Source organism: Anarhichas minor, unplaced genomic scaffold (assembly GCF_050575085.1).
Source record: "Anarhichas minor isolate MPS153535 unplaced genomic scaffold, ASM5057508v1 ptg000029l, whole genome shotgun sequence".
In the NCBI taxonomy this organism is placed as follows: Eukaryota; Metazoa; Chordata; class Actinopteri; order Perciformes; family Anarhichadidae; genus Anarhichas; species Anarhichas minor.
Genome location: NW_027466475.1, coordinates 2,691,062 through 2,716,766, shown reverse-complemented (window position 1 = coordinate 2,716,766; position 25,705 = coordinate 2,691,062). Strand labels below are relative to the sequence as shown.

The 25,705-nt window shown below is 42.4% G+C and overlaps 2 protein-coding genes across 3 annotated transcripts; both read right to left on the bottom strand.

Moving 5' to 3' along the window:
- Nucleotides 1-3,166: 3,166 nt before the first annotated feature.
- Nucleotides 3,167-15,888, bottom strand: LOC142964021 (actin-related protein 2-B). The gene is made up of 9 exons (XM_076104119.1): nucleotides 15,739-15,888; nucleotides 13,384-13,494; nucleotides 11,569-11,784; nucleotides 11,164-11,236; nucleotides 8,538-8,674; nucleotides 8,027-8,176; nucleotides 6,815-6,960; nucleotides 6,215-6,347; nucleotides 3,167-4,444 (listed from the first exon to the last, which is right to left on the bottom strand). The coding sequence occupies exons 1-9, from the start codon at nucleotides 15,784-15,786 to the stop codon at nucleotides 4,274-4,276; spliced, it is 1,185 nt and encodes a 394-aa protein (XP_075960234.1). The 5' UTR covers nucleotides 15,787-15,888; the 3' UTR covers nucleotides 3,167-4,273.
- A 390-nt stretch (nucleotides 15,889-16,278) lies between these two features.
- Nucleotides 16,279-25,703, bottom strand: LOC142964074 (uncharacterized). Of its 2 annotated transcripts, none has more exons than XM_076104199.1 (10): nucleotides 24,001-25,703; nucleotides 22,159-23,639; nucleotides 21,735-21,925; nucleotides 21,524-21,635; nucleotides 21,093-21,149; nucleotides 20,912-20,992; nucleotides 20,541-20,601; nucleotides 17,496-17,573; nucleotides 17,234-17,357; nucleotides 16,279-17,132 (listed from the first exon to the last, which is right to left on the bottom strand). In XM_076104199.1, exons 2-10 carry the CDS (start codon nucleotides 23,602-23,604, stop codon nucleotides 17,012-17,014), a joined length of 2,271 nt encoding a protein of 756 aa, XP_075960314.1. In that variant the 5' UTR covers nucleotides 23,605-23,639; nucleotides 24,001-25,703; the 3' UTR covers nucleotides 16,279-17,011. The 2 variants fall into 2 exon arrangements, with proteins under 2 accessions (XP_075960314.1, XP_075960316.1); XM_076104201.1 differs by having other exon boundaries at nucleotides 24,751-25,703.
- Nucleotides 25,704-25,705: the final 2 nt, after the last annotated feature.

Sequence of the window (25,705 nt, the reverse complement as noted above, 5' to 3'; positions counted from 1 at the left end):
ACAGCTTTGTTTTAACGCGTTAGCATGCTAGCATTTGCTAATTATTGTTGCAGGTGTTTGTTGATAATCCAAAGTCACTGCTGAAGGAAACATCAGAAGGGTTCATCCTCAGGGGACCATGAATGTCTGAACAAACGTTGACGTCGCTAAACATCACTTCTGTTTGGCAAAGAAAAAGTTGTTTTAAGTTTAAGAATTGCAATTTTTTTGGGCGGTGGACAAATATTCACCAGGTCATGACTTAAAGTTCCTTATTCAGCATCTAAAATAGTTTATTGAGAGAATATTTTGAACGAGGAAAGACTCATAAACATTCAACTAATAGTTTGAAGCCATGCCAAAAAAAGTCCCTAAACAGGTTTGTTGTTTAAAACAAATACAGAATCTTTGGGGAGAAATAAAACAGCTAAAAATAAAACGAGATCCACAGGATGAAAAATGTCAGTCAAGGCCTGAAGTTATTATGTTTTAAAAACGTTAATAGTTTGATGCACACAACTCTTCGTAAAGCATTTAATGAAAGGAGAAACTAGCACAGCCGGTTTCATTCTCTTCAAGATGTCTCTTTCCCCGGCTGCCTCTCTCTTCATGTGAACATGTGATAGCCATCGAGGACGTCGAGCTGTTTCACTCAAGATGTCTCTGGAAAAGCATGTGGACGATAATGATGGAGAGAGAGAGAGAGAGAGAGAGAGAGAGAGAGAGAGAGAGAGAGAGAGAGGGAGGGAGGGACGGAGGGAGAAAGGAGAAGAAAAAGAAGGTCCCTGAGGGCTTTTGGGGGCCTGTTAAGCAGCTCAAATGGCTGCAAAACAGCATCCCAGTCCACATGTGCAAACATTTAAGATATATCTGCTGGTGTAATGGGGTCATCGTCCGTCCCCCGTCCCCCCGGGTGGACAAAGACACCGAGATTTTGCTCCACGTTTGCACCCAGCGAGCATCGACCTTCTGCAACATTTTCAGTTGTGTTTTCTGTGTCGGGGTCTAGATGATCTGAAATGTGCTGCAGAAGATTACAAAGGAGCCGGATGATGAGTTCAAACTCCTGCGAGATAAAGCGTGCAGAAGTAAAGACATCTCAACACTCCCACCCTGTGGAACGTGTTTCAGCTGGTTTGTGCAAAGACAACTTTAAGATAAAGTGTTGTTTATACCAGTAATACCAGGAGAGAAAAGTACTAATAAAGTAGTGGTTTTGTTGTAAAGTCGTCACAAAAAGTCAAATTACAAATAAACATATTGATGGTGAAGAACGGGTTCCTGTGTCAAATGATTTAACACAAGTTACATGATAACAGATCAGTAATCAAATGGAGGGTATTTATAATCTGAACAAGACTTTTTAATATCAGTTGCTAGTTTTTATTCTCCTCGACAGATTAGAAAAATCTCTAAATATTTTGGCCATTTGTCATAAAAGTTTTAGTTTAGATCGATGTGAGAATAGATGAGATCTAATTTATCTGATATTTAATGTTTAGTCTGAATTTGTGGTGGAGAGAAACGACAGTCAGTAAAAAGAAGAATATTAAAGGTGATGTTGAACCAAAGTATGTCGGTGAACGTCTGTTGTTGAGACTCGGTGATGAGTCTGTTTGTGGAGGAAAACTTCAAACGGGGCTTCAGAGGGAACAGTTCAGGGTTAAGAGGGAAGTGGCAGGAGTCGAGGGATTAAAAATGGAACAAGGCCGGAAGAGTCTTTATTTCAGGCACGGAAAGAGAGGAGCCTCTTCCTCTGGTGGCGCCAGTCCTCTGCCACTGTTCCACTTCCTCTTCCTCCTCCTCATCCTTCATGCCCTCATCCTCTCCTCTGGTTTATTTATCAGCCCGTCTGACCATCACCTCCAGCTCTCTGCAATAGACCACAGATGCGATCATTAGTTGATTCATTGACTTGAGTTTCCAGGTTGTTAAATGAGAGAATTTTGTGCTTTTCTTTGTCTTGCGTTGAATCTATTTGGGTTTTGATGACGCCACATTGAGCGTTGATACTCTCGGTACTGTTTTCTGATGTTTTGCATGTTGTTTTTTAGTTGCAGTCCTACAAAAGACAAACACTTTGAGACATGGTTAAAAAAATAGACTGACAATTCCTAAAAACCTGAGTTTTAAAGTCGCAGAGCTTAAAATCCATTTCACACAAACTAAATTCTCAAACATTCTCTTAAATAAAAAGCTACAGAGTCGGATGCAGATGTAATGGCTCATCGCTTCAGTTTGGTATAAAGTAAAAACCTGAGTAGATATCGAACGTCTGTTCATTAAAGAGACGTAAACATTAGTGTCTCTGCTGAGAACGAAGTAGTTTCCACGTTGCAGAGCTGTGAGGAAACACGCTGCTGCACATGCATCGTATAGTGAAACACGGAGGTATGATATCAACTATAGAAGGTACATTAAAGTTTGTTATTCAGACAAAAGCTACATAATCTGACAGTTAAAAAGCAATTAGTCTGCTGGTCACATGAGAACAGGTAAGTCTGCAGCAGCAAAACAGCTGCAAGAGAGATTTTTATCCTTTAAGAACTTAACTTTGTGTTTATATTTCTTCTTTTTAAAGTCTCCCTTTACTGTTTTTAAGATCTGCTCTTCACACAAACAGAAGCAGCAGAGGACTAAAGCTACGTGGGAGCTCATTTTGCGATTTGACTTTTCGTTCACCGGTGAACTTTCACTTTTTCAAATGAATTTGTTCCTCTCTGAACAGATGACTCACAGCTGACTGGCTGCATGTCATCACAGGCTCTGCAGGATGTTTTGTGTTTCATAACTATTTCTGACTGACACAAAAACACCAACTGACTTTCTACAGATCACACGGTCTTTGGATGATGAACTTTCACACTTCATTTCGGTTTGGTGTCAGATTGCAGGGATAAAGTGTAGCCATACAGGATGTACACGAGTCTCTTTTCCCTCCAAATCTTTTTAGGGGAATGGAAACAACTAAAAACACAGTTCTTAACTGTAAACTGGAATTATTATTTGGCAAATAATTTGATTATCAGTCAACGGTTTCAGTCACTTTGTGTGAGGTTTGGACTGTTGGTCGGACAAAAAGACATTTAAAAATGTTGAACTCAACGTTTGCAGAATAAACTACACAGGGTTTATAAGTCATCCATTCAGAGGAAGCTAGAGGAGAATAACCTGCCACACAAACACCTTTATAAATCACTTTTCTTTATTTAAATCAGCATTAAGCAGTTATGCTATGAACAAACAGGGAAATAAAAACAGTGACGTCACGTGGACAGGTCACGTGAACTGGTCACGTGACCTGTGTGGATAGACGCTCATGGAAAGAGGAAAAGAAAAAAGAAAAATATACACATTATTTTTTTAATACTCAAAATAGAAGTGCCTCCAGTAATCGGGACAGATGGACTGGAGGACTTAAATATGTTCGACAGTATTTCAACCGTTCTTATTTTTTCCAAATCGATCTCTTTGTCAGCCTCCGTCAGTTTGTGATACTAGAGACGAAGGCCGACCGATGAGGAACAAGTAGTTCCTACCCCCCCCCCCCCCCCCCCACACCGTCTCACCGCCCACAAACCCCCCAAAAAAGTACCGTCACACACTGGATGTCAAAGCTCTGAGGCTTTTCTTTGTGTATTTGTCCCTTTGTAGATCAACCAATTCTTCATTAAAACAACAACAACAACAACAACATGGAGGAACTTGTGCCACCACAACACACTCCATTCACAATGGTAGTAGTGCACCGCAACACAACTCATTATAAAATTGAAAAGTAAAAGCAGAACAAAACAGTAATCCCTCTCCCAGAACAGAAAGAAAAGTCATGATATCATTTATTAAAAAATAAAAAGACGTATAAATGTGATCGGTTGTGGCTCACCTGGAACAGATGTGGAAGCGGCCCGTGGCGGTCTGAGGTGGAGCCTGATTGTGATATTACAGAAACTTTGCATCACTTCGTCTCCTCTGGATGGTTTGAAACAACCGAGGAGACGTTCTGAAAACAGTCAGCGCAGTGGCTGCTGGGTTTACCCGCCAAAATAAAACTCACAAACAAACTCTGGAGGTAAAGAAAGCGGATTCCCCGTCACGGTTTTTAACCTTCTGCACGAGTAAAAAAACAAAAAAAAACAAAGAGGAGGAGGGGCCGGCTCGATTCCCTCTGATGTTTGAGGAACATCAAGAGCCGAAAGAGAAGAAGAAGAAGAGGGATAAATAGATATATACTCTGCGATGTGTGTGTGTGTGTGTGTGTGTGTGTGTGTGTGGTCAGTCCATCCCGGTTGCTTTATCTGACGGTGACTCCGAGTTTCTCCAGCACGCGGACTCCTTTCTCCTGGTACTCCTCCCGGGTCAGCCAGAAGTTGTCCTTGTCCTTCATGATGTCGGCGAGCACGGCTCCTCCCAGGAACACCATGTGCTTTCGCCTGGGAGGGTCCTCGATGCGGATCTTGAATTTCTACAGGACAAGAAGAGGGGGACACGGAGACAAAGACATGTCTTAAGGGGCTGTGTTCACACTGCTTCAGTCTTGACTACATGGAGGATTTAATCCACAGGCCTAACCCGAGTCAGGGTCTCTGCAGGGCTCATCAGGTTAAACTAAATACCTTTTTATACAACATAAAGTACAATTTAATACACGTCAGACGACCACACCGGCCAGAAAAATGGAAATATGTCGTGGCAGGTGAAAGAGCAGCGTCGAGTGTGAACTTCTTTGGATGATGAATTATCGCAGCGTTCTGAGCTGACTTGTTTGAAACTGAGACACTGAGCTTGATATTAATAGAACAGCCGGAGGGATGAATATTTAGAGTAACATGTGAAAGGTGGCAGCATAACTGAAAACAATCGAGGGAACAAAATGAAATGTGTCGTATTGTTACCGGACGTTATAGGACGAGGATATTTATAAAATATGTATCATTTTGACATTAAACATCAAGAACATGCCGAGACCAACAAGCTGTAAACACAACAAAGAAATGATCATCTTATAAAGTTGATTTAGTGCAGATGTCGGCAAAAAGCTGACAATTTAAACCCCCAGCAGATACGGAGTGATATTAGCATGCATTTAGTCACTTGATGACTTCTCCTTTAGCTTTGTTTTGGTCTCCACCAGCTCCTTTAGATGCTAAAAGGCTCTCTGTGGGGTTGTCACTACCTTAAATGAATACTCCTCTTCAGATCAGCTTGGAGGATGAAACTTGTTGAGTTTTTAAGACGGGAGAAGCATCCAAACAAACAGACGACTCCTGCAGCATAACCCTCGTCTCTGCTCGTTAAGTTCTAAACTCTCATATTTTTTTTACCAAATAGGGTGAAAAGTGTCGGCTTCTGTTTGCTGCTCACGTGGTTCGCCGTCTAAACGGAGCAAACGGCTGAAAAGGTGCAAGTTACAAATGGAGGAAGTGTTTTCAGCCATGTTGTTTTGAGTGTTTGGAAGATTAGAGGGAGGATGTTAAATAGCAGATGAGTTTTTATGTTCTTGATAACTTTCCCACACTGATTGAAACATCGGAATCTATTGTAACAGACATGAATTAGAGCTGAACACAGACACTGTGTCTTGTTACAGATTGCACACACGTGTGTGAAAGATGAATGTGAAATACACGACATGCAACGACTTCCACTCCCACAATGAGAGAAACAGAAAGCTGAAGCTGGGCTGCAGTTGTGGGCAGAAGAGTGAAGCTCATAATGACTCGTGAGTCATCGGAGGCTTTTGTTTATAAAACGCTTCAGAGTGTCTTTGGGACACTGGAGTGGAAATGTCATGTGGGGATTTGTTTTTCCAAAACAAAATTATTTATCATAGAGAAGTGACCCCCCCACATATGTTGTTGTTAACAGCGCTGTGTTTAAGTTAAAAGAGCGTGTGTTAAACTCTATCGCCCCCTGGTGGCGGTCTACGTACACTGACACCAGACCGTGGCGTAAACTTTGCTCCTAAACCTTCGCAGACGTGTTCACAAACAGACACGCCACTCAAAATGTGTTTCATCGATTCTACTGTGAACTCTCCGTCATCGGGACAGAGGCGATGCTGTCAGGTTCACACACTCAACATGTTCCCTGTGGCTTTCTTTCTTTGCTCGCAGTGCAAATGAAGTTCTAATTTGAGTTTAAATAAATGCCGTACGACCCGTTTTCACATGGTGATCCACATCTGAGGTGTTCCAGCTCATAAACGAGGCGTTTGAGGGTCGACGTATCTCACCGAAAGCTTGTCCACGTCTCCCTTGAGCACGCGCTCCAGGTACAGCTGCTTGAGTTCCCTCTCCAGCCGGGACGGCAGGCCCGGGTACATGGTGGATCCTCCCGATAGAACGATGTGTTTGTAGAACTCAGACCTGACGACGGGAGAGAGGGTGAGAGCAGGAAGAGACCCAAACAACACGCAGACAGCAAGACAGGAAGTCGTGGTGCTTGTTTCCTTCCCAACGGGACGATTTTAAGCCCACAAATGTTAAAAATATACTTTACAGATTTATGTCTACATAATACAGCAGCAAGGAATAAATGATGACGCATCTGGTTTCCAAGCATACATTTTTCGGGGATATTTCCACTGTTTTAAATACCCAAGAATCCATTTTTTATACTTTCAATACAGCAAGAAATATTTAGTTTGATATAAAACCCTCTTTAGCTTCAGTGGGAGCTCTGCTTGGGCCGACACCACCTTTTGCATATCTGTGTGTGTGTGTGTGTGTGTTGTTAATGTTGTGTCTTAATGTGCACCAGAGCAGAAAACACTCACTCTCGCGTCTTTATAGGAGCGTATAGAAAGCATCGGAGCACTTTCGTCCGGCCTCACCTGGTGTCTATATCGGCGGCCTGGATGGTGTTGAAGAGGAGCTCGGCCACTCCGACGCCCTCCACGTTGATGAGGTGTGGCTGGAACAGCGCCTCGGGGGCCTCGAACCGCTCTCCTCCCACCTTAATCAAACGGCCATCTGGCAGCTGGACATGTGTGGGAGAGACGAGATGAAAGGAGACGTGGAAGGGAGGGGGGGGGGGATTATAAGACCGCTGAGGAGGTAGAATTTAATGTGTGACTCATAAATCTTGATTCTAAGAGTCAAGAATGATGCAGCGACGTACGAGAGGAAGTCATAACTTTTCAATAAACCGTTTTTAAAGACGTACGCGTGTCTACTGAAAGACTCTGATGATATTGTACAGCCCGTTAAAGCAGAGGCAGGGTAGAGTGAACGTGAGTGTGTGTGTGAGACTATAAAAAGGCTTCATTCAGCCGAGGGCAGTGGGAGGAAGCGTCTCCTGGCAGCCACCGCCGCAGAGCGGCTGCACAGGAAATGATGTAACGTGCAGTTCAGGGCCCTTTCGGCCGCGGTTACATTGCCCTCCTTGTTTCGGCACACTCGTACTCTCTCTCTCTCTCTCTCTCTCTCTCACACACACACACACACACACACACACACGGTCGCCCACGCTAACCCAAACACACACACGGTCGGTGAGCTCCGAGACACAACATGTGCTCGGTAAGGCGTGCAGTAAACGCAGACGTTCAGGAACCTGCGTTTAGATTCTGTGGTTCCCTCTGAGGAGAAAATTAAATAAGAAAGGACCCTGGAAAGAAAAGCAAGCCGGGCGGAGAGGAGCTCTGCACCCACCGGGTGTTTGAGTCCCAGAGAAAACAGTCAAGTCAGCAGCCGACAGGACCAGCGACGGGCATGTGGTGGTCTACTCAGCTCAGTTCAAATACTGCCACTTCTGTGAATAACAGATTCTTTTGGGAGGGATTCCTTCTACAACGCTATTTTGAGTAGAAATGTGAAACTTTTAATAGGTGTCCTTTTTTATTATTGTTTTGGGGCGTATATATAATACTTAGATGACGGCAGGAAACATGGGGACATTACAAACATATCTTCTCTTTTTGGGGTCTTCATTTAAATGTTTGTGCCATCTGTTGTTATGTTTCCTTGTATCTAATGCACAGGACGTCCATGTGAGGGCAGCACCTGGTTTTAAAGTGCGGCTCCTGTGTCTGCACAATGTTTACCGTGTAGGACTCCACCAGCACGGTGGTCTCCAGCGCCAGCTTCTGCTCCTGCTCGATGTTGTAGCCCACGTAGCACAGCTTCTCCTTCATCATGCGCACCGTCTCAAAGTCTGCGGAGTGGTTGAAGGCGTAGCCCCTCAACAGCAGCAACTGCACCCGGAGACGAGGAGGACGATGGTGGGAAAAGAAAAAGAAAGAAGGCTGCTGTATGAGAGATGTGTTCATTCAAACAGGAACTAGAGGATCCTCTTACTTCCTGTTTTTACCAACATGATGCTAGTTTCCTCAAAATAAAGAGAAACAACACTCTAGTCTACAACATACGCTTTTATTGAACTGATTCTAACCCTTTAAAAGAGACTGAACTCATATTTGTTTCACTAAAATATATATATATTATAAATGAATGATATTAAAAATCTGTCAAAATGACACATCCGTACACTCTATATTCTAACTAGTTGTGTTTCTCGTTACTTTGACTTGACCGTCTTGTCTTATTATGGGATACCTTGATGAGGTAGCGGGTGATGTCTCTGCCGGCGATGTCCAGACGTCTGGTCAGATGAGGCAGACTGAAGCCCTCGTACACCGGACAGATGTGAGTCACACCGTCCCCCGAGTCCACCACCACACCGGTCAGAAGGCCTAACACACACACACACACACACACACACACACACACACACACACACACACACACACACACACACACACACACACACACACACACACACACACACACACACACACACACACACACACACACACACACACACACACACACACACACACACACACACACACACACACACACACACACACACACACAGTTAATAATAATAGCTTTATGTATACAGCACCTTTAAAAACAGAGTTTACAAAGTGCTTTGACAGACAAAGCAGCAAAAGCAAGACAACAACAATAACAGAAAGCTCAGTGTGACAGTCGATAAAAATAAACTAAGAAATAAAGAATATTATAAAACAGAAAAGCGACGACATCACATAAAAGCCAGTCTGTAAAGATGTGTTTTAAGAAGTGATTTAAAAGAGGCTGACTGAGTTAATAATCTACATTTCTACCAAGCCGACGCATTTGTGTCCGAGTTATTTCTTTAATCCGATGTGTGCTTTGAGTGTTAGCTCCGTTGGCTGAGTAAACACACAAAAGCTGGCAAGAGAAGACATCTAATGTAACGATTAACTGATGAGAAAGTCTCAGGAATGAACTCAGAGACACAGAACGTTCACAGAACTCCTGCAGGCCGTGTGATGGAGGCATCTTACTGTAGTTCATCTCATCCTGCTGGAAGCAGCTGAACAGGTCAATCTGGTATCAGACACCATTATTTTAATAAACAGCAATACATATATCTATGTACAGTTGTGTGAAAAAGTGTTTGCCCCCTTCCTGATTTCTTATTTTTTTGCATGTTTGTCACACTTAAATGTTTCAGATCATCAAACTAATTTAAATATTAGACAAAGATAACACAAGTAAACACAAAATGCAGTTTTTAAATGAAGGTTTTTATTATTAAGGAAAAAAAAAAAATCCAAACCTACATGGCCCTGTGTGAAAAAGTGATTGCCCCCCCCTGTTAAAACATAAATTAACTGTGGTTTATCAAAGTAATTGAGATCTATCAGTCTGGAAAAGGTTACAAAGCCATTTCTAAAGCTTTGGGACTCCAGCGAACCACAGTGAGAGCCATTATCCACAAATGGCGAAAACATGGAACAGTGGTGAACCTTCCCAGGAGTGGCCGGCCGACCAAAATTACCCCAAGAGCGCAGCGACGACTCATCCAAGAGGTCACAAAAGACCCCAGAACAACATCCAAAGAACTGCAGGCCTCACTTGCCTCAATTAAGGTCAGTGTTCATGACTCCACCATAAGAAAGAGACTGGGCACAAATGGCCTGCATGGCAGAGTTCCAAGACGAAAACCACTGCTGAGCAAAAAGAACATAAAGGCTCGTCTCAGTTTTGCCAGAAAACATCTTGATGATATGGTGGTGGTAGTGTGATGGTCTGGGGCTGTTTTGCTGCTTCAGGACCTGGAAGACTTGCTGTGGTAAATGGAACCATGAATTCTGCTGTCTACCAAAAAATCCTGAAGGAGAATGTCCGGCCATCTGTTCGTGACCTCAAGCTGAAGCGCACTTGGGTTCTGCAGCAGGACAATGATCCAAAACACACCAGCAAGTCCACCTCTGAATGGCTTAAGAAAAACAAAATGAAGACTTTGGAGTGGCCTAGTCAAAGTCCCGACCTGAATCCGATTGAGATGCTGTGGCATGACCTTAAAAAGGCGGTTCATGCTCGAAAACCCTCCAATGTGGCTGAATTACAACAATTCTGCAAAGATGAGTGGGCCAAAATTCCTCTACAGCGCTGTAAAAGACTCACTGCCAGTTATTGCAAACGCTTGATTGCAGTTGTTGCTGCTAAGGGTGGCCCAACCAGTTATTAGGTTTAGGGGGCAATCACTTTTTCACACAGGGCCATGTAGGTTTGGATTTCTTTTCCCCCCTTAATAATAAAAACCTTCATTTAAAAACTGCATTTTGTGTTTACTTGTGTTATCTTTGTCTAATATTTAAATTAGTTTGATGATCTGAAACATTTAAGTGTGACAAACATGCAAAAAAATAAGAAATCAGGAAGGGGGCAAACACTTTTTCACACAACTGTATGTATTTGTTACACTTTGTTCTACAAAGTGAGGGAAGCAATGTTTCCGTACACATAAAACCCAGTCACACTGGCATCGGATCGGTACTCGTATAGGCTGTACTTTTATAAAGTTCTGTTCATGTGACTGTCTAGACAGATCTAGTATCCGAGCAGCGTCATAAAACAAATCTTTGCACAGACTATTTGACGAAGGTGTGGTAGTTAATGCAGACACGCAACAATATTTCTGCAGTTACAATGAAAAGCTCTTTCAGTCTCTGAGCTACTGAAGTACTCATCATTTAGCAGCTTTAACAGATACACGTCTGGTGTCGGGAGATGTATTCTTGTGGGTGAGAAGTTTGTTGTCATCGAACACCTGGAGATCTCTGTGATAAGGGAACCGCAGCGTGTGTGTGTGTGTGTGTGTGTGTGTGTGTGTGTGACTTCCTACCTTGAGCGTACAGAGTCAGCACAGCTTGAATCGCAATGTAGACTCCTGCGAACTGGTAGGTCTCAAACATCACCTGTAGGAGGAGCCAGGAAATAGCAGACAGTGAGCGCAATTCTAAAAAAAAATTTAAATATTATGTTAATTATTATGTAACAAATAATCTCCATAATGAATAACTGAACCCCAAAACCTGATGGGTTTGTGAAGCATGTTTTCTTTAAACAATTGCCAAAAATACACCGTTTATCTATAGTTGTACTACCTAGATCTTGTAAAAACAACAACTTCTGTCCCTCAATAAGAAATGCATAAACTAGTTAATTACACATTTTATTTCCCCCCACAAACCACTACAAAAACATCTTCTAGCCGCACGCACACAGACAGAAATAGATGTCGACATGCCTCAATGATTTTCTCCCGGTTCTTGGTGGGGTTCATGGGCGGCTCGGTCAGGAGGATCTTGCAGTTGTGAGAGTCGATGTTGAGCTTCTCCGGGCCGAAGGTGTAGTCCCACAGGTGCTTCATGTCGTCCCAGTTCCTGACGATGCCGTTCTCCATCGGGTAGTTGACCTCCAGCATGGAGCGCAGCTCGCTGGCCTCGTCGCCCACCATCAGGTCCTGGAGGGAGGGGTCAAACGTGATAAATATGAATATGTAGCCCTCCACTTCTGGACCCCAGAGCATTGGTTTCTACTTGGCCTGCTGGTCTCATGAGATCAGAGAAACTGATTAATTTATAAGATAACGAAAGCTGCATTATTATCCTCTCACAAAGTAGCTTTTTGCTTTAAAACTCAGTTACCCAGCATGCTCAACAAGCCGTTATTTATCCATGCATCTGCACCTGGAAACACTTCCTTCTAGCTCCAGTAAACCACTTGTTTTTAGCACCATTTAATGAAAACGCATGCAAGGCAGCCTGGCGATGTAAACAAACACTGGTGCTAGAGCTCGGCGCGCTAGAGCTGTTAGAGCTCGGGGTGCTAAAGCTCGGGGCGCCTCCTGGTGGCGGCCATTTTACGGGTTCATCCTGTGTGCTTTGGCATTTACAAAGTACCCGTCCCAGGCATTGCCTCCATGTGGTCTCAATAATAAAATAAAAGGAAAACAGATGTGCTTCCGTCTCGTACTTCCAGCTGTCTGCCATGCAGCCTCCAGTGTGGACACTTCCTCTGCACTTGTGAAGGTGAAACAGCATCAGATACTAAGATAGAAGTGGACATTCCTTAAATAAGATATGTTTGTGGTGTCATCACAGTGAGGTAAACAAACCTGTGATGCATTCAAGTACACAATCTTTATCACTTAGCACCAAGCGTTCTAGCCGCAGCCTACACTTTAAGATCTTTATAGTGGGGGCGGGCGGGGGGGGGGGGGGGCAGATCAGAGACTCAGAAAATGGAATCGGTCCAAAATCTCTTTTAGCACTCCATCGATAACAGCTGGCCTATGATTCATCACAGCCGCTTGTGCAACACGTTGAGCCTGCAGAGAGGAGTGCATTAACGCTCCGGCTGTACATCCATCAGACTCTCTGACACTCTAACCAAACGGAGACGAGCTGGGATGAACAAGAGTGGAATCACTGTGTGAGTAAAACAAAACATGAAAGAAACACTGCACGAAAAGAAAAGCCAAACGTCTAAAACAAAGACATTTTTAGTTGAGATCAAAACATGACAACTCTCCGGAGCAGGCAAGACCAGGAGGCTCACTCCAACCTGAACTCACCATCTTCTGGGCATTCTAGTTTGTCGTTGGGAACAAAACATGGAGGAAGAGGAAGGTAGATAAATATATATAGAATAAAAGATGAATAAACAAAAGAATTGGAAAGAACAGGAGAGATAGGCTTCATGCTGAAATAATGGGAAAACCGTTTCGTATAAGATTTCGTATTTGCAGGAATGCAATAGAGATAGTGTTGTTTGTACTGGGAGGAGCTGTAAAACATGCTGGTGGAGCTCCTGGTTAGAGGATTGATTATGTTATCTAACAGATTGCAGAACTGAATGGGACTCTTACTGGAGCCTTAAGAGTGGAATCAGACAGTCTTTGCTCTGTTGTGTGTGATTTCACATCTTGCTTCCTCGCTCTAGTTTGCAGATTTCATTTCTGTGTTATATCAGTCATTTTCCTGATCAGGTTCTCCCACAAAATCAAGAATTTCTGGTCAAAGCAACCATTCCTGCAACATCGGGGGGGATCAGATCATACCTTGATCTCAATGTTTCCGACTTTGGCTGTCGAGCGAATGATGGGCCTCCCAACGAGCGCAGGGAAGATGTGCTCGGGGAAGTTGGAGCCTCCAAAGCCGCACTTGACAAACTAAAAGAAAGAGAGAAAGAGAGAGAGAGACGAGAAAACCAAAGAGGAAGTGAGAAATTACATTTAAGTATCGACAGGATAAACTTAGCAGTACAGCGAGACATTGTCACTGTCGTCCTGCTGATAACAGCGGGCTTAATTAGCATTTAGACGGAGATAAAAACGTAACCGCTGACGCTATAGTGACAGAGCCTCCATGTCTGTGTGTATGTGAATGAGCAGCCAGCACATGATTCAGCCTGCAGCACAATGCCAGAAAAACCATACATGTATTTCACGCTATTTAAGGATGATCTACAGCTTTTAACGATAAAAATAAACATACAATTCTGGTTCATTTCATCTTAAAAGCCATTAAAATGTTTAAGCATAATCTTTTAGTATTAATATCTTAAGTCACATTGTACTATGGTATATCTACAGGAATTGTGTGAGGGTACTGTATGGACATGAAAGCCAAGCAGGTTACTCAGCTACAACAGATATATGAGCTCTGAGAATCATATCATTAAACTGTGATACCAGGAAACGATAGCACACGAGCTGTGTTGTGGTATTTCTTGAAGAAATATTAACACCTTTTCCTGTGCATGCGAGTTGTGCACATTTTTGCACAATGCTTCCTCTGCAAATGCTTTAATGTTACACCTGTTAGATCCTTCTGTTTTTTTGCTATCACGACCCAAAATGAGAGAACACAGTTCAGTACTGCTGTTGAAGACGACTGTTTGAGGTAATTCTGTCTCTCATGACACTTAAATCCGCTGCAGTTGGATTAGTCATCTTACTGAACCAGTTCTATCACGGTGAGCTTTGGTGGAAGATTGTGAAATTCACATGCAAACCAAACCAGTCAGAGTCGCTCGTCACTTTGTTTTGCAGCTGCATGAGCTTGTTGCAAAGCAAAGTTCAACTGTCAGATTTTACACTGAACTATAATGTGTTACAGCACGTATCAGGGCTATAAAAAGGTGCTGTTGACATGTGCGGTTGTGACTCTTCTCACTTCCCCGTGACTCCTAATTTCAACCCTGATACAAGGCTGTTTTTTTTTTTCTGGCTTTGCAAAAAGCCTTATTAGTCAGTAACATGCTGAGCCAACATCCTCTTTGACTGCTGGTGAGGTTTAGAAAGGAAGTACAATCACAACGAGGCAGTGTTAACTGTGTGCAATGAGTAATACCGTAACATTAAAACACACTCAGCAAATCCTGTGCCATTTGCAGGATTGGGCAGAAACTGCACATTTTGTCAACAAACCACAGCAGCTGGAAAATCCCCTAAATTCAGGAGCATAGTGGACTATTAAACCAGCCAGCTGTGACAAAAACGCCCACAGAAATGTAGTGCAGATGATCAATAATTGGGCTGGTGGTCGGTGGCAACTTGCCATTCTATTGGGGATCTATTTGTAATGTCTATTACTACTCTACAATTTCAAGCATCTGTCAACCCATCAAAATCCCTCAGCTGTGCAGTATATTATAAATATAAAGTAAATGTATATTAAAACAAAGATGATTATGACAAATACATAAGAGGGTAAACTATGTGGACTTTCGAAGGCCCAAAAAAACCTCACTAACAGCAGGTTTGGTGACATTTCTAACCGGGAAGTTGCTGCAGAACAGGAAAAAAAAACACCATAAAAAGGTGGTTCCTCATTAACCTGACACGGCCTAGCTAACCTACCTAGCAACAAACTAGCTACTGTCCTCTTATTACAAACGCTAAACTAAAATATGCAACACAGACACTAAATCTGCAAAATGTCTTTGCATTGTATCCTAAACTAATCACTGGAATGGACGGACACAGCTGCGATAAAGCACAGAAGAAGACAGCCAGCTGTTTTAATGCTAGCAGTGAATTAGCAGCTAGCTAGCTGCCTTAGCTTAGTAACCGTTGGTAACAAGCGAGCCGTTAAGGTTTTAAACCGTTTTCTTTAACCGCTTTTAAAAGCTATAACCAGTGCTGCATGTTCAACTTGTATGCAGACCTTTTAAACCCAACTATACGTGCTGTTTCCGTGTCGGGTGTGGATGAATGAAAAATTAGCTCTGCTAACAAGCTAGCTAGCTAGCTTAGCTACCCACCCAGCTAACGCTAGCTAGCTTGCTAGCTTGGCCGTTGACAGCCCCACTTCCGGTTTCGGCAAAAATCGTTCCGACATAACGGCTCCGTTTAAAAAGCGAGCTACGTGGCCTTTAGAGCGGGTTAAACCGGAGCGGCGAAGAAACTTACCCCGGTGCCATTGTCACAGACCACCACTTTCCTTCCCTGGCTGTCCATTGTCTGTAAAAAGCCCAGTTGCCGCTGAACCTCTCCCTCAACTTTCTTCGGGCAAGCCGGAAGGAAGACACACAAACCAACCCGGAAAAGAGGAGGAGGAAGGGGAGGGTGTTCATCCGGTGTGTAACAGAGACGTTCAAACGTCAGTCACTCCCTTCAAGATAATCATCTTCAAACTCTTTGATTTTACAGTCATGCATTCACTGATTCCCTCCTTTGCAAGCAACAACGTTATCTAAGATATTGGATCCTTAAATGCAATGTAGTCTAATTAAATTCCAACATGCAACATGTAACAATGCAAAGCCTCTAATCTGGCTCAAAGTGGTAATTCTTATTTCATAAAACAGTCTAGATCTGAAGAGCATGCATGATATGAAGCAGTTAATGAATAATGTCCATATTCCTGCACAGCTCTTTTATCTTTAAACCAGATAAATTGCACATATTTTCACAAGTTTATTTGTCTAGTCTATATTTATGTGTCTTGACTTTTAGAGCACTGGCTTTGTTTTTAATTATCTCTCACTATGTTTATTGTTGTGCGTCAAAACCAGTGGCGGCTGGTCAATAGAGGGTGTTAGGGCGCCGCCCCACCTTGAGCCACAACAAATAAAATAAAATAAATAATAATAAACTATACAAATTGTCAATATTTGTGTTTTTGAAACATGGAATCGCCCAGTAATATGTGTAAAATATGATATCTCATAGCATCATTAGTGAAGTGTTACAGACATCATCATACAGAACATTTCTATACTAAGTTAAATGAAGAGAGAGGTCTGATGGGTTCCTCAGTTCTTATCAAACCAATCAGAAATTACATTACGTCTGTCTTTATAACATTTAACTAAAATTATTTAACATAAAAAATGACATGTTTTTATAATAAAAATAAATACACAATCAAACATAACAGCCTCTAGAGGGAATAAATGTGTCACCAAAATAAAGCACGACACTCGGCTTTAAGAAGAGTAATAAAAACAAGAATAAAACCTTCTTTGCCTTTTAAAGATTATTGTTCAGTGAAATGAATGCATGAGCTGATATACTCTATATTAGTGGTATTCTGCGACTCTTCTGACACAGCGCTTACATTTTTTAAGAGTGGGGTGTTTCAACTGAAGCAGGAAGATCTCCTCACAGTATTTGAATCCTGCATTAACTGCACTAGGTTGTGGATTTAAGCCTTTCAATGTTATTTTGGGTCGCAGCATTGTTAGGGTCGCAGGATGCTTGGGAACATGAGGACCTTGGCCTGCATGAAGGACAGGTTAGGCAGTGCACAGATCACCGTGTCAGCCTCCAGACTCAGCTCCTCCTCATCCTGCTGAGGTCTCCTGATGAACAGCACAAACACACACAAGGACATGTGTTATCAATGTTGCTTCATTGTATGGATGCTTTAAAAATTATATTAAAATAAAAGAACTGCGCTGACCGGACTGATGTGCTGGTTTTCTCCGCGGTGGACATCAGACGGTTCAAAGTGTCGTCCGTGTGGCTGCTGATGCCGTTGGTTTCCAGTTTGCTGACGGTCAACTCATACAGCTCACGGTCAACTCCTTTACATGTGAGTGTGTGTGTGTGTGACAAACATGCAACGATTGTCAAGAACACTCACACACCCACAGCACGAGATAAAGCTGATATTTATGGTTTCTTTAAAATGAAAAACCTGGTGAACGAGAATAAAACCTGACCTGGAGGAGGACTACTGCTGCTGGAGGATCCGCTCTCCTCCTCTGGACCAAAATAATCCAGGTTGAGAGCAGAGCAGTCTGTGCTAACAAGGGGGGAGAGTGGGTGAGGAGGAGGAGGAGGGATGAGGATGAGGAGGGATGAGGCCGGATTTACTGTTCATAAAAGGAGAATGTTTTTCTTCCTTTTAACTGAGGCAGTGGGGACGACCGAGAGAGACAAACACTGCAAACAAAGCCATGCAGTTGTTATCCAACTTCTTTTAATAATCAGAGGTCACTAAAAATAATCTGCACATGGAAATAACTCAGACTCAGGTGACAAATAGTCAAAAAAGATGCTTAAAAGTATGACTTTCACCTTAATTATATGCAAAACTAAGTCAACTGATTGACATCTTCCTGAGTTCTCCTGTTAGCTTTGTTGCACCTGTGAGGGCGGGACAAACGCCACCTTTTAATCATTCTTATTGGTAGATCAAGATTTGTGACCCAATAGATCCCCCCCCCACCATTTATGTCATCATCACCCTAAAAAAACTACAAATCTGCAATTTAAATAAAGAGATTTAGAATATTAAATGAGTCAAGTATTTTTAATGAATATAACTCGTCAGTTTCATCAACATGAATAAAGTTTTGGGAACTTGACTCGAGTTACTGGAAATGTAAACAAACCTTTTCACAATTTGTATGATAATGATAATATTAGTGTAGCCTGGTCTTTATTGGTGTTCTATTGTTGTTGTAAGAACAAAAAACATGCATCTTTTTAAATAGTTTAATAAACAGACTTGTGTATGAAGTGTGTTATTATGTAAATCTGATTTTGGGGCCCGGTCTCCAGGTTGGGAACCACTGATCCAGCTCCTCTAAAGAGAGTGGACTCTAAACTGTTTTACATCTTTTGACTTGTTTAAAGAAAAAGAAAAGTGAACCCCAGCGAGCTGTGTAGATGTTTAAATACATCTTTACATTCGACCACAGAGAAAACAAGAAGTGAAGCTGAGGAAAGAGAAGCGACACGAGCAGAAAGGATCGACTGATTTATTTCAGTATTTAAGGATTCACTGAAGTTCCTTATTGCGGTGAATTAAATCTGGATTTGAGCAAAAAGGAAAGATTTCTGTTAATAAACTATAAAGTTTTTAGAAAACAATTGCTGCATAAAGGCACAACTCATTATGAAACACTTTTGATTGGAAACGTAATACTGAATGAGTTTCAGGTATGATTCACTTTAAATAAACACTCCTTTATGCTTCATGCTCATAAAGTGTTATGAGTCAGTGCACAGGGAGCTAACATAAATAAATAAACAGCATAAAGTGACAGCAGTAACAATTATTTCTATTATGACAATAATCTCCCACATATTAAACATAATCACAGAATAAAAACCCTGAAGACAGATTTAATACGACCAACCAAAGAAGAAATATGAAACTACAACACATATATATGTATGAAGTGCATATCCTTTTCTTTTAGTTGCTGATTATTTGAATGTAAATTACTTTAAATTCTTCTGATTTGTTCCTGTAGCTCCTCCTACAGGGAGCACTGCCCCCTGCTGTCCATGCTCAGTATTACATCACTGTCTGTATTCATGCGTCATGAACGCTCTCTTTAAAACATGGAAACAGAAGTCTGGATCTAAACGTTAATGTTTTAATACGTGTGGACTCAACTCAAGACTTTTATTCTGGTGACGTTAATAAAAAAAGATGTCGATGGAACCGACTGCCCAAAGTTAAAAAGTGACTTTTAACACTTCTTGTTCTTTATCTTTCTAGGTTTGACAGTTTGTCTTTATGAGTGACGGCTAAGCTAAGAAGATTTTCTTTATACTTCTTTATTTATACATTTGTGTTCTTTAAAAACACGCAGCAGAATAAGCTGCACACATTAGTTGTGTCAGATTGTGGCCAATTAATATTTAATATGTAAATAGTGTGACTAGCAGCACGTTATCTGCAACAACAAACCAGTTTAACAACTTGAAACACTTCCTATTAAAAGCTTTTGTTCTTGTCTCTTTTGTTGTTTATTTGTATTTGTTAGATGGAGGTAGGCTCCTTAATCATTTCTCAATAACTGACAAATAAATACATGAAGCTCCAGAGAATTATATTAAATTTACCAAAGAAGACCGCCCGCATACAGGAAGCTCACTCATGTTGTAACAGTCATGAATTACAATCCTTTATGTGTAAATACTGATCAAAACACACAAATCTGATTATCAATAAATCAATAAATCAAATATTTCCTGAGCAAAGAACGACTCTGATGCTGTTTTGTTATCTTTTGGGTTTCTCTTCAACAAAAACCTTTCTACGAGCTAATATGAACAAATAAATCGACACTTTTGTGTCAAATAAATCATTTTGATGAGTGTGACATAGTCATGCACTGGGAGAAGTATTAACACTGGAAGAGTCCAACTGGCCACCAGTACATTATATTAAAATGCTTCTTTGGATAACCGTTAGATCGTCATGGCACATTTCATGACCATGCTAATTTAATTTAGTGTTTCGTGCTTTATTCAGCATTACCTTCAGGTATTCTGGTTCTACTTTAAATAAACAACTTCCAGAATAATCACATAGCGAGTAACAGTACGCACATCATAGTGTTACCAAGTCGAGATGAACACCTCAATGTTTCCCCAAAATAACTGATAAATACTGAGATCAATTCTGCTCTGGCTGCAGGTAAAGATGGGACACGAGAGGAGACAAAGGAAGGAGGCAGAAGGGAGCCAGCTCAGTGTTTCCCCCGGTAGATGTTTCACAGTAAAGTTCTTGTCTTACTTGTTGGATATTTATAAATCTGCAAACTTGGACAGATAATAAAGACAGAAACATGACTTCTCAACACTGGATCCATCTCTGTTATTCATGAGAAAGAAATCCTGAGCAACTGGAGGGAAACACGGCGTTAAAGAAAAGAAAAGAAGAAGCAGAACATGCCCTGGAGGAAGTGGGGAGGAGGAGGTCTACTTCCAGCCCCAGAAGTGAGGGGCTCGGCGGGGGGACGTACCGTCCTGAGAGCTGCTAAGGCCACGGCTGCTCCAGTCCAGCTGGCTGGAAGGAAGCGCCTCCTACGCACAGAGGAGACAACATTTAAAAACGGTCACTTAAGGAGATGCATCAGTGGAGCGACGGGTTAATGGAGCGAGCAGAGAAACACACGTCTTTAGTGACATCTAGTGGCTGTTTACCCACATAGCAGCTGTGCAGACCTGGGTATTCCTGCTCTAGAAACACAGACTTATGACAGTTTAACTGGTTTAAAACAACACGTTCACGAATGTTTGACCTGTGACGTCTTTATATTCCTCTGTAGATAACCTTCAGCTCTAGTCTCTTGTTCTTTAATCTAATACCAAATAAATAAAAAGATGAATGTACCTTTGTAGAACGTGTGGAGGGCTGCGGCGTGTCAGGAGGACACACGGCTGGTACGGAGTCTTTGGTGGGCTCTAGCATTCCCTGAGGAGAGGGAACAAAGGGAGGAAAATATATAATAAAAGGAGGTTTGGATTTATTTTATTCATTAATGAATTAAATGAATTTCCTGCAGTTGACTCACCAGACTGGATGCAAAAGCAGGCACAGCTACTGGCTGCTTCTTCATGCCGATGAACACCTTTGAAAAGAGACAAAATAAAACAGACTTTTATCTTCAGCAACAAACAGGAGGGAAGTAATTCTGCAACTACAGATGTTTTTATTCTATACAAACATAATATACTGTCAGGTCTTTACATTGATGTGGCCTCGGGCTGGGCCAAAATCTTAACTCTCTGTAACTGTTATTTCATATTTCAATACCAGTACATACACACATATACATACATAAAATCACAATAAAGCATGTTTGGTATGGTGTGCATGGTAATCCAATAAATACATATTCTATATGAAGTAACCAGGTGGTAAAGGGTATATTTGTTCATTCAGTCACCGGTGAAGATGCCGTTTGGATCGCTGATGAACTTTTTAACGTTTTGCCAAACTCACAATGTTCCGTGTCTCCACACCGAGACACCTGAGCAGAGTCCTGTTGGTGTGGGAGCCTCCCCACTGAAACCGGAGGCCGACTGCATCGTGGAGGTCCTGATGAGGCCGAATCCTGAGAAATTCAGAAGGAAGGAGAGAAAACTGCTGTTTGCATATCCACCATCATCACCATCATCTTCATCAACCAGCATCACCAGGGAGGCACCCTCACCACTGAGATCTGGGGCTCAGGTGTTCAAGTATCTCCTCCTCCTCCTCTTCCTCCTCCTCGCTCTCAGAGAGGAGTCGGCCGTGAAGTAGAGCATTGAGGTTCAGCACCTCCTCCTCTTCTTCATCAGCGGGGACCTCTACCTCCGGAAAACTGGCCATGAGAAGCTGCTGGACACGGCAGGAGAGTGACGCCTAGCCAGAAAAAAAAAAAGGGAGACGGTTCATTTAAAAAAAATCAAATATCCATAATGATCTTTTGATCGACTTTAAGCTTTTATTTTATTGCCTGTGAAGTATTTAGAACGTTTGTCTGGCATGTTATAAATAAACAGACTACATAATGACCCATAATCCAGGACAAGCCCTTAAAAATACATTTTCTTCTGGCCAATAAGAATTAAGTATCATCATAAAGAGCCTCCCACCTGACAGCTGTTCCTCCTGGAAACCCCGTGTTTCCCATCCCGGTCCTGCTCCTCCTCAGCGTCCTCGGCGGTCTGCAGGCTGCTGACTTGCTCTCTGGACCGGGTCCAGGTTTTCTCCTCCTCCAGAGCCCTCTGGTCCTTGAACTCCGCCCACGACCCCTCTCCCTCCTCCTGCGTGGGCGCCGAGCAGAAATCAGCAAAGCTGTCGCTGGGCGGGAGGTTTCCCAGACTCTGCACCGCTGCATCGGCCGTTTGGAGACACTCGAGGTCTTTGACGTCTGAACATGTGCCGTCTGTGTGTGTTCCAGGTCGAGACTGGCTGGAGGTAGCACGAGTTTCCTGAGTAGCAGATTGGTCGCAGTAATGAAAACCCTTCTCTGCCTCGAACCGAAAGAGATTGGCCACGCTGTCGTTGACAGAGAAGTCAGAATAGTCTTCATCATCAGTCTGGTCCCAGTCAGTCTGGTCCTCGTGTGAAACTAGAGATGAAACGTTTGGTTCCACGTCCGCAGAAGGACACTCGAATGACAAATCATCAGAGGAAGACGCCAGGTCCTCTGAAGCAGACCCGTACACACCGAATGTTTGAGGGACAGTAGAGACGCTCTTTTCATCCGACTCTCCATCCTTCTGCGTCTCTGCAGTTTGTAAAGAATTTAAACTATACCTCCTTTCCTTCTGACCGTCCCCAGGCTTGCTGAACTCCTCCTCTCCCCCAGAATGAGGCTCTTCGGGTGGAAAATCCAAAGCTGCTGCAGCTTCCTGAGACTGACGGTGGTCCTGAGATGGTTGCACGAGTGCTGCATCTCCTTTCTCACAGTGCTCGACCTTAGTGCAAACATTTCCTTCTGCCTCGTGAGCACAATGAGATCTCGGCTCAGAGTCCAACACAACCTCCTGTCCTGGATCGCCAATTCGTCCACCAGAGCTGCTGCTGGTGTTGTGTTCCAGTCGGACATCCCACCGCCCTCTGCTCCCCGTGGGAGTGAAGCCACAGCACCAGGGATGAGCTGCCTGCTCTGTAAACACAGTGAAATCAGCAAACCCGGTTTCCTCGCTGGGATAGCGTGCTCCCACTGCAGAGGCCGTGTGGGTCCCAGAGCTGGGGTCTCCTTCAAAGTACCCATTCGTGAGGTGCACACGTGATCCTACATTACAATCCTGCCGCTCCACGTGTCTCTGGTCCACAGCGGATGTGGGTTGGGATTGTTCCACTGGGCGATTAAAGCTACAGTTAGGTTGATGGGTGGCTGCTGGCTTTGTGGTGGGACGAGGTTGTCTGAGGTTGGATGCTGAATCAGTCGAATCAGCGTAGACAGGATGAGAGCAGGACACCACGACGGAGAACCCCCCAAACTCCCCGAACTCCTCGTCCTCTGATCCCGCCTCCTCGTCGTCCAGTGGAGGTGGGGAGGAGGAGTGGAAGGGCATGACGACTGGCTCCATGGGTTCTCCTCGCAGGACCTGAGGGCCTCATGCACCTGAGGGAAGAAAGAGCAGGAAGAGGAGCATCATGGACAACAGAGAATCTGAGAAAATGTTCCAGTAAGGACCCATTTCTCTTCAAACATATTTCCTCGTTTCCTCCAATCCGCATGTAGAAAGAAGTGTCCTTCGGCAAGACGCTGAACCCCAAAATTACTCCCGAATGCTGTGCCATCGATGTGCGAGTTTGAATTAGTTGAGGGTCTTGATAGCTGATGCACCCTCAAGACCGCCTCGATTGACATATTGACAAAATCTGAATTTAACAGATCTATTGCACAAATCCAAAGGTTCCCACTTTATGTTTTCGTGTCTCTTAAAATCGTGTTAAATATTTCCATCTCTTTGAGGTATTACCAGCTCTTCTGGTGCTGATCCTGGAGTGGAATAAAAAGCCTCAGTGGCCTCAGTGCTGACAGCCTTCAGTAAACTGATACAGGAAACATTATCCGCTGCTTTGAGCCTCTTGGATGAACAGTTTCAGAGTCCTGCGTCTGTAATAACCCTCCAACATAAACACACCACAACGGCTTCCTTTAGGTCGGAAAGAAACACAACTACAAACGTTTAATTTGTATCCTTAATATATACGATATATAATATATATATATTTAATAAGCATGCTTAATGTCTTATATATATATATATATATATTATATATAGATATACATTTAATATTATATATATATATATATTTAATAGGCATCCTTGATGTGTTATAAAACTACATAATTATTTGGCTTTTTGAATTAATTAAAGCAGAAACAAACAGCGAGGTTTTTTTCTTTCTTCTTCGTGGGCAGACAGGTGTCAGCTGAACGTTAAGCTGTTAATTAATTTAAACGCTCTCTACAGAGGAGGCGGGTTTATGTAAAAGATAAGCTAGTTGTGGATAATTAAAAATGTTACATTGGGTTTAATTAAAGTAAGGTGTGAAAACCTACCGTTACATTTAAACCGCGTTACACCAACTGATTAGCTTACAGCAGCACCTGCTAGCTAGTGTAGCTAGCTTAACCGTCCAAAAGCAGACGTTGACATGCTATTTAAACGGAGCTAACAGCTAGCTAGGTATACAAACGGTCATCTTTTTTTAATTTCAATTACCAACACTCATTCACTTTGCCTTCTCGTTACTTCTTCTTCGTCTATCTCTTGTGCCGCAGCTCCGGCTCTCCATCCTCTGGCTTCATTCTCCGTTAAATATTAACAGAGATATGTAAATAAAGTAAAGATGTCTCACTATCTCAACGTTTCCAGGTGATGAAATTACTCATCTGGGAAAAAAAGGAGTTTAGAAAACACAACGGGTACATTTCTTTCTGACCATAAAGTGACTCCTCTTCAAAATAGACGATCTTTGATTGAAAACACAATATCACCCCCTGCTGGAGAGACTTGGTCCTACACCTATTTTCTTTTACAATAATATATTCTGCTTCTTCATGCAGTAGTGGAAGGAAATTAAGTGTATCTATTCAAGTTGAGTATTTCTATTACTTTACACTTCTACTGCTACATTTCAGAAGGAAATATAATACTTTTTTTAACTGGAGTTAGTGTAATGGGAAAATATGTCATAGTCTCATGTGAAGGTTTAAAGAATGTAAGTCCTAAAAGTGCAGACACCAAACTGTAGTTTCAGTAGATGACTTTAATTCGTTTAGTATCCAGGTGTCTTGTTATCTGTTATCATTGTGCACTGTTTCTTTCTTCTTCGTAAGACAGAGACACAGAGAGGCTTTGATTAACAGAGATCCTCTGTTTGAAATACTTTTAACTTCCTTTGTGACGCGTTATCTGAAGTTGTAAAGGCGTAAACCTTTGCATGCAGATATGATGTGTGAGGGTAAAGAATGTCTATCCTGTCTCTGCAATAGTCATTTTAACAATGTCACAGTGGCTTCAAAGGAAGCATCTGCTGTGAGTTTAAACTGTTTATTGTAAGGCAAACTGTGAACAAAGGGATTTGCAAACAGGAGATAAAGCATCTTCCTGACTGTCTTAAATGAAGTATACTAAGGCTCGAAGGATGACCTGCCTTTTATTGTGTTCTTTGTGT

Excerpts from the sequence above, each read along its gene's own strand:
- LOC142964021 (XM_076104119.1), bottom strand. The coding sequence starts at position 15,786 with ATGGACAGCCAGGGAAGGAAAGTGGTGGTCTGTGACAATGGCACCGGG. Across the intron at positions 8,177-8,537 it reads TCACCCGCTACCTCATCAAG|TTGCTGCTGTTGAGGGGCTA; the intron begins GTATCCCATAAT and ends CTCCGGGTGCAG. Across the intron at positions 4,445-6,214 it reads GAGACGTGGACAAGCTTTCG|AAATTCAAGATCCGCATCGA; the intron begins GTGAGATACGTC and ends CTTGTCCTGTAG.
- LOC142964074 (XM_076104199.1), bottom strand. The coding sequence starts at position 23,604 with ATGGAGCCAGTCGTCATGCCCTTCCACTCCTCCTCCCCACCTCCACTG. Across the intron at positions 20,602-20,911 it reads CCTCCACACGTTCTACAAAG|GAGGCGCTTCCTTCCAGCCA; the intron begins GTACATTCATCT and ends CTCTGTGCGTAG. Across the intron at positions 17,574-20,540 it reads CCTTAGCAGCTCTCAGGACG|ACTGCTCTGCTCTCAACCTG; the intron begins GTACGTCCCCCC and ends TTGTTAGCACAG.